Genomic DNA, 8796 nt, shown 5'->3' on the forward strand with positions numbered 1-8796 from the left:
CCCCCCCCCGTCCCCCCAGGGGGGAGTGGGCGAGCGGCTGCGTGGTGGTTAATTGCTGGCTGGGCTTAAACCACGACAGTCCTTTTTGGGGCCCAATGTGGGGCTTGAGATAACGACAGATTCTACTGGAATATGCTAGATCAAATTTACAGCTTTTATCGCTATTTAGCGATTAACAGGCAGGCTCCTGTGCTTGCCATGGGGCTTGCTCGCCTGACTGTAGATGAGAGCCTGGTGCTCGTTAGCGGCTGCTTTTTGCTTTTGCTGCTCGCTGTACCGCTGCCCTGCTGATCATCTCACTCACTGTGCCGGGAACGTTTTGGTAACAGCCATGGGGGTGGGCCTGGGCTAGCCGATGGCCAGGGCATCGCTGCTGTGTCTGTGCCGCTGCACTGGACAGGCTCAACTCCAGTATGAACTTGAGTGGAAGGGATCGTGACCTGTGGATGAATCCACATGGGAGCACGACACCCCGAAGCATCTGTGGCCATGGACAAGCCCATGCCAGAGCAGGTACATCTCGAAGTGTCTGCAGCCATGGTCATGCCTGTGCCACAGCAGGTCTACCTCTGACGGGACTGTGGCCCAAGGATAAGCCCACGATGGAGAAGGTACACCTTGCAGCATCAGCTGTGGTGGCCAAGTCCATGCTGCAGCAGGCACAGCTGGAAGCATCAGTGGCCGTGCATGAGGTCATGCTGGAGCACCTCAAAGCGTGTGGTCATGGATAAGGCCACGACAGAGCAGGTACGCCCCTGGCTGAGTTAAACCACGACCATGTTGATAACCAGAATAGCAAAGATCCTCTGAATTACACAGATAAAATAGTTTGCCCTCTGGGGTGATCTTTTCTGGATGAGCTAATCACCAAAGTATGGTCAGGCTGGAACCAGTGCCCATGTTAAGCCAGCGGTAACACATGGAGCCACTTCGGAGAAAAGCCTCAGTGCAACAGAAAGGCGAAAAGAAAGAGTTCCGTGGTAAGAACATCACAAATCGGTGGCATTTCTGAAGTGTCTGGCATGTGGACAGATGAAAACAGAAGTCCTCTCGACTGACAACAGCAAAGCAGCTTTGATGGGATTATAAAGGCTAGAATCACGCGTCTGCATTTGAAGTGGGGAAGCTGCCAAGATGCTGGGGTACAAAGATAAGTGACAATCCCTGTTCTTACACACTATTTGGAGCAAGTAAGGTACTGCAGAGTAAGGCACCGTCACTCCTGAGCACCCCTCCTGCAGGTAGATCATGGGCCAGGGGACCATGTGGGTGACACAGGGTCCTGGAGCAGGGAAGCGGCTGCAGAGCTTTTGTCAAGGAGGAGCATGAAGTGAAAGTCAAATGCTTGGCACAAAATTAGGGGAACTGGAATCTACCCCTTGCCCTTGTGTGTCTCCAGCAGCCGTCTCCAAACGGTGGCTTGCAGGGAGCGTTACCAAGACTGCGCCCTGCCGCAGGGAACCACCACAGTCCCTTTGAAAAAGAGAGGAAAATGGTGTATTTTGGCTGAAAAGGGCTGAAAAAACTTACTTTAAAGTTCCCAAAACAGGGTTTGTTGCCCTGTTTCTCCCCACACCCAGGCCATGGGAGGAACCTCTAGGGGTGAGAGCCTCCAGGGGCTAGAGGGGTATCAGGCTATATCAATATTTTTAAATTCAGATGTTAAAAGTCAGACTCCAAATTTACAGAAGCAGCCCCGACCCTTCCGTTAAGGAGAGAAAATTGCCCAGGGGTGTTTCTACAAGGGTAAACAAGGCTAACCAAAGCTATGGGTCAATCCCTAATCGTACTAATTGCTATTTACTTTGTCAGTGGAGTGCTTTAGAGCAGCCATTATCAACAGATTTGTTTAAAGAGTGCTTCCAGCTTGGCTGTCTGGACAAAGGTAGCAGGCCCTTTAGCAAGCCCATCTTTCAACGCGCTGATCAGTCTCCAGAGGTTGGCAAGGTGAAGCCCACCCCACAGATCATTCACACCGAAGGAGCGGCTGATGGGTGTCCTAAGGAGCAGTAGGCGCCCAACAGCTCCAAACAGGCTCACAGCATCTCTAGGCAGAAGATAAAGCAGAGGTGCTGGAAGACTGGCCAATCGACAGGGCAGTTTGGGTTTGGGTTGGGTTTTTTTCTTTTTGCTATTAAGAACTCTGCTAGGAGATAACTAGACATGAAATAATAACCGTGCCCTTTCCTGCCCCACTCTCCTAGCACTGATGCTCCAGGGAGACACCTGCCCGGAGAGATTCTGGCTTAAACAGCAACAGAAAACAAATTTCTGCAGAATATATGAAGCATATATTCTTCTGGGGAAGTCCAAGCCACAGGAGGTCATTGAAAGAAAGGACAAGTGAGTTCAAGCAGGGCGTAAGCAAGTCCAACAGTGGCCAAGGTGGTCAGCAAGTCCCTACGCTCCCTATCACTGGCTGAGACTTTTAGTCTGACCCCATGTGGAAGCTCTGATGTTTGCTAAATGGAGGACTGAAAACTTAGGGACACTTCCGCTGAATTCAGGGAGTTCTGGCTCACACTGACCCTCCAGAATAGGATTATTCAAACTGCTGGGGTCTCAGAAAGAAGATTGAAAACGACCACTTCAATACAACACTTTAAGAGCCTACAACAATGGTCAAAAACACTGGAACATGAACATTTTAATAAGCAAAAAACAAAGTCTTTGATGGACCAGTGCTAAGAAATAGCAATGAACAATACCTCCCGAGCATCAGCAACCTGATCTGGTTGGAGATGTCCCTGCTCCCTGCAGGGGGGTGGGACTGGGTGACCTCTAGGGGTCCCTTCCCACCCAAACCATTCTATGATTCCATGATTCTATGATTCTATGATTCTACGATCGTCTCTCCCTTCCCCTTGAAAAGCCCCCCCGCTTCGTATTACCCAACACTTACTTTTCCAGTATGGACATAATAATTGGAGGTAGAACCAGTATAGGCATTGGCAGGACCACTCGAGTCAGGGCTGTTTCTAGCAGTGCCTGAAAAGGAAAAACAAACAAACAAACAAACCCAAGGCACTTAAAACAAATCTCGGGATGTACCTGCGCTGAGCAATCGCCGCGTGGGCACAGGAACGGTTTGGCTGGCCTTTCTTCTCTCGCATGTGTGAACGGATGCAGCAGCACACACGTTCAACTTCGCTACCAGCTCTTTGTAGAACAACCCATTTTCCCTCCTGTTGCTACAAATGGTGGGCTAGAGCCCATGCTTGGTCACAAATCCAGCAGAATAAACAGGCACACCTAATAGCTTCCCCGATTTCACTTTATGGGAGCAGAAGTGCTCAAAGTTCTCATCATAATCCCATGCAAACATGTTAGGGCTGCCTGGGGGAAGAAAGAGAGGCAAAACGGCTGCCTGGAGGATGCTGAAGGTGAAATATCTCAGTATGGGCTGAGCAGCAGCTTCCCTGCAGGGGGGTGGGACTGGGTGACCTCTAGGGGTCCCTTCCCACCCAAACCATTCTATGATTCCATGATTCTATGATTCTATGATTCTACGATCGTCTCTCCCTTCCCCTTGAAAAGCCCCCCCGCTTCGTATTACCCAACACTTACTTTTCCAGTATGGACATAATAATTGGAGGTAGAACCAGTATAGGCATTGGCAGGACCACTCGAGTCAGGGCTGTTTCTAGCAGTGCCTGAAAAGGAAAAACAAACAAACAAACAAACCCAAGGCACTTAAAACAAATCTCGGGATGTACCTGCGCTGAGCAATCGCCGCGTGGGCACAGAAACGGTTTGGCTGGCCTTTCTTCTCTCGCATGTGTGAACGGATGCAGCAGCACACACGTTCAACTTCGCTACCAGCTCTTTGTAGAACAACCCATTTTCCCTCCTGTTGCTACAAATGGTGGGCTAGAGCCCATGCTTGGTCACAAATCCAGCAGAATAAACAGGCACACCTAATAGCTTCCCCGATTTCACTTTATGGGAGCAGAAGTGCTCAAAGTTCTCATCATAATCCCATGCAAACATGTTAGGGCTGCCTGGGGGAAGAAAGAGAGGCAAAACGGCTGCCTGGAGGATGCTGAAGGTGAAATATCTCAGTATGGGCTGAGCAGCAGCTTCAACCCTTCCTCCATGAACTGAATTTCGATTCCAATTAAGCGCCGGGGTAACGCAGTACCTAATTTCCTGCTCCAAGGCTTGTTTCTGGTTTTTAATCACTGGCGGTTTATTGCAAAGCATCGTAGCACACAGGACTCGCCTCTCCCAGGAAGACACCCAACTGCGGAGCTACGGTTGTCCCTCCGCTGGTGCTTTCTCCCTGGCAGGATTCACCAGGAAGCAGCAAACAGAACAGCTTGGCAGCACGATACATATAAATTACCCTGAGATGAGACCTGGAGAAGATCATGGGTGCTCTAGCTGGGTGTTTAACCACCACTGTGTGTCTTCGTTTACCTCTTCCAACCACCTTTGCCAGCACCTACCTGGGATGCTCCAAGCAGGGTGACAGCGCGGGGGGCTTTGGCAGACCTAGGCAGGGGACACTATAGATTTTGGCTGGAAATGCTGAAGCTTATGCACACGGGGAGGCCTGGGAGCACTCACTCCTTCCCAACAGGAGAAGGTCATGGAGAGATGTGTTACACTAAGGATCTGCCAAATTTTCCACAACAAACCCCAGCTATTCAGGAAGAAGCATCGGGATTAGGTGGCAGCTGAGCAGAAGTTCTCAGAAGTCCCAAATCTGATGTTTAGACTCCAACTAAATCACACTCGCAGTACCTTCATTTTTAATATTTATTTTCTATGTTGTCTGTCTTCTCCTCGACCATTAGGATGGAGAGGAGAAGCTGGGTCCTGAAGCCAGTTAATGTAAGTGAGGAAAACTGGCTCAAATAAGTATCTCTGAGCCCTTCAACAGATTGTTTTAAGCTCCCTGTTAAACAACAATATGGAGATGTATTAGAGATCTCCCATTTCTTGCCGAGGACTGCAAATCTGTACATTAATTGCTGTCTATGAAGTGCCTTAAGAGCCTTGGACAGAAGGAGCGAGAGAAATGCCAAGCATTATATTATTAACTCCTCTGCCTGGGCGTGTGCTTCGGTACATGCTTTACATTTCAGATTAAAGCCCACTTGGAAACAACGTGCCTCAGACAATCAGATGATGCTCAAAAGGCAAAACTATGTAAGAAGGGAAGAAAAGGGAATAATTGCAGGCAGATGGCAGAGAGTAGAAGGTTGGAGGGGAAAACAAACCAGGTGTTAGGATGAGGATGAAGACATCTGGCTACCCTCAGAAAGCTTTGGTTGGCAATTGTGAATGCAGCTTTGACACGGCAAGGGTTAAAAAGCTACTCAGCTTGAAAATGAAGTCTTCCTCATTTAGAAAAAGGTGTAAGTTATCTTTGCTTCCTATTCAACATGAACCGCTTACAAGTTTCCACAAAGAAATCCTAAGGCTGTGAATGCATCAGAGCAGTACAGGATCTTCCCGATGTCAATCTGCGCCCTTCCAAACCACCGAGGTCAGCCACCGAGTCGGCCTGCGTGACACGAGCCTGTGTCCACCAGCCCGCTCAGTGTTGTGGCTATGCCACCGCATGCGTGGCTACAAAGCAGGCATTAAATCTTGCCGCTTCGGTCTCCCTGCGTGATGGGTAAAGCTCATCTATTTCTAGCTCTCTCAAGCCATCGATTCCTACGGCTGTGGGATGCGTTGAGCCTGAAGGCCAGTTGTGTACAAGCTCACCCGAGTGTTCCCCAGGAACATCACAGGTACATACGTGTTTTGCAGCAATTCTGGAAGACCCGACAATGTTCCCGTTATTGTCCAAAACATCAATTCCTTCTTCCAGCTCTGTGTGCCTCATCAGGACAACATTGCAGATATTGGCACTAGCTGAGGATGAGAAAAGCATGATGATTAGCAACGCGGCCCTGGTCAATACCAAATGGCAGGCTTCTGTTTGCCGTGACAGCCCTTCAGCTTTGCTTGCATCAATCTGCCAAGAAGTTTCTGCAAGTCAAGGAGCCGCTCCTACACCGAGACAAAGATGTGATTCTTAAGAGGAGAATAATAATCAAGATAATTTTCTTTTACTTGCAAAAGGACCTGCTGCCACAATCAGAACTGCATTGACACAAAGACATACCAGTATTTCCAGCTGCTGGGGTTCAGACATGCTTCCAACTCCCACAGTGATCCCCAACATTTTGATCTACTAAGTCAAACATGTCCTTGCACTGGGCTACCAGTTGGTCTGGGCCAACCAGGCACTGCTGATTGACAGCTGTCTCTTCTGATGGTACATCCCGGGGCTGGTTTTAACTCCCCTTACTAAGCCAGTAGACAAACTCTTCTTAAATAACGGATTTCAGCAGGTATGATGGAAATATGCTGCAAGGGACTTCACTGAGCTATGAAGGACAGCTTAGATCTGAGCTCTTAAAAAGGACAGAATTATATTTTTTTAATCCAATAAAACAAGGTTGGGTTGTTTCCATGGACACGTACCCCATTAGTAGGGGTCCTGCTGACTATTTGCCCTTATTTCACGTGTTTTAGCAGCAAAATGGCTCTGTGGACTTACTTCCTACTAGAGACCTGCTCGTTTGCTTTAACAATATTTTTCCAAACTGCAACACAACCCAACAGCACTTTGGAGGGCTCTGGTTCCCAACATTCACATTTCCCAAATATCAGCCCTGCATTCGCAGCGGAGGCAGAGGCAGCTCTGGGACCCTTTCTGACATCCCCCCCCTCCTTGCCGAGCCTGTGGCTTTTGTAGCCTTTTTGAGGTGACCCCAAATTCTGCTCCTCAAGTAACGTGTTAAGAGTTGGGGTTGAGGAACCTCCTTCCCAGATGCAGCTCCTCGCCAGGGCCCAAGCACTTCTTACATTTTTCCAAAGAAAAGCTGCTAATTCCTGTAGAAGTTTTGGTTTTGATAAACTGGCATTTTCCAGCAACCCCCCCACCACCACCACATTTTGTTGCAAACTTTCCAACCAGAACTAACACAAACCTACTGTTGCTGCAAGTACCACTGCTTCCAAAAATGTGTTTCTGTACTGCTTGATGGGTTAATATTCGCTAATTAATCTCAATTCATGTCATATAACAAATGTCTAATTTTTTGAGGGTGGTGGGTGGGTGAGCCCTATACAAATGCAGCTCTCTGCAATCAAGGATGATTTGTGGTGACAAATGCTCCTTACACTCGAGAATAAGAGGAACATACACACACGCACACTCTGTCTCTCTCTTTAATATTCAAACTACCGGACCACTCTTCCCATCTATCAAAATATCTGTGTTACCAACCCTTCAGCTCCCTAATCCAAGTTAAAAAAGAAAATAGGCATTTCATTTAAGGCAAGTTTAGCCCCTCTTCTTTTTTTTCTTTTTTAACACGCACATGCCTCGTCCTTCTAGCTTTCAGTCAAGACTGAACACATAAAAACACGCCGGCAAAGATGCACCAACACAGGGCTCTTGCAAGGCTCATGATGGGGTGTCCAGACCTGAAGCTCCCACCACAGCTAGATGCTTCTCCAAGCCTCTGCATCCTATTAGGGCTTCAGTGACCAGGTCCTGAATTCAGAAGCTGACTCCAGCCCGTCTGCCTGAGACAAGCAATGGTCTTAGATGCTCCCGTTCTGTTTCAATAAAGACATTGTAGGGGGGAAGCAGAAAAAGCTGCTAATTATAGGTAAACTTGGTTTTTATGGAATTCTCAAATACAGGGGGGAATGAGAAATAAATAAATATATATGTAGACAATTTGATTTTCAGAATTTGGAAAAAAAAACCCAAAACATGGTGATATAGATTGGACACTACTTCTGTGAAAACACTTGGTGACATGTTAGAAACCGGGTTCAGATACAAAAGCAACCCACTACCCTACTTCTCATTGTGTATAAATATCCTTTCTAAACCAGAGTGTTCTCCACATGCTAAATATGCACCACCTAAACACATTTAACAGTTTTAACCCCACCCACAAAAAACAAAAGCCCAGAGAGAAGAAATCCTTCCTCCTCCTCGCCTCCCTTCCCTCTAATGGGTATCTTTCTATCAGCTTTAACTTCCTTTGGATCAGGTTTGGGATGCCACCTTTGTGGGGTTTGGGGGTTTTCTGTGGGGTTTTTTAGCCACATACATCTCCAGAATAAAGCACCATCACCAGCGACACCCTTACCATTGTGACAGCTATCTACACCCAGTGCTTGGGAAGAAGTGGGTAAATTGGGTTCTTCTCAATAACCTTGGGCATTGATGTCCCTCACCACCTACATCTCCCAGAAAGGGTCAAGTCCCTTCTTGTTCAAATTCGGGAATCATAGCTCTCCAGAACACAGCGCGGACACACACCTTCCCTTCTCCTGCACTGAAAACCTTCATGGAGAAGAACTTCACCACCTGGATGTTGCGCCGAGGTGGCCAACATCAAGCATGAACCCCTCTTGCATCAAGCCAGCCACTGGGTATGCAGAGCCTTGGCCGTTTCCATGAGCTCTTCTACCCAGGATGGTTTGCTGGATCCATCCCCTAGGGCTGGGGAAGATTTTTCGGATAGCCTGTTATTTTCAGCTACTACAAATTACCTTTTGTGGAGGGCACAGTTTGACCTCCTGGCACCCTGCTCCAGTGCCACCGGCCACAACATGAGGACCAGAGCAATTGGGGCCTGCACCAGCTACCTGGGTACATTCATACATTCATAAAATCATTTGGGTTGGGAAAGCCCTTTAAGCTCCCCCAGCCCAACCATTCCCCTACCCCTGCCATCCCACCCCCAAACCCTGGCCCTCAGCACCGCCTCT

At 48.2% G+C, this 8796-nt stretch overlaps 1 protein-coding gene across 1 annotated transcript in view; it reads right to left on the reverse strand.

The window, feature by feature from the left end:
- Nucleotides 1–8796, reverse strand: part of SFXN5 (sideroflexin 5) — a 101708-nt gene that overhangs the window by 29949 nt on the left and 62963 nt on the right. The window contains exons 11-12 of the mRNA XM_009639032.2: nucleotides 5753–5868; nucleotides 3568–3653 (exon numbers count right to left, since the gene is read on the reverse strand). Coding sequence (XP_009637327.2) covers nucleotides 3568–3653; nucleotides 5753–5868 — 202 coding nt within the window. The remainder of the gene's footprint in view (nucleotides 1–3567; nucleotides 3654–5752; nucleotides 5869–8796) is intronic.

The sequence above is a fragment of the Egretta garzetta genome, unplaced genomic scaffold (genome assembly GCF_000687185.1).
Source record: "Egretta garzetta isolate BGI_Z169 unplaced genomic scaffold, ASM68718v1 scaffold505, whole genome shotgun sequence".
In the NCBI taxonomy this organism is placed as follows: Eukaryota; Metazoa; Chordata; class Aves; order Pelecaniformes; family Ardeidae; genus Egretta; species Egretta garzetta.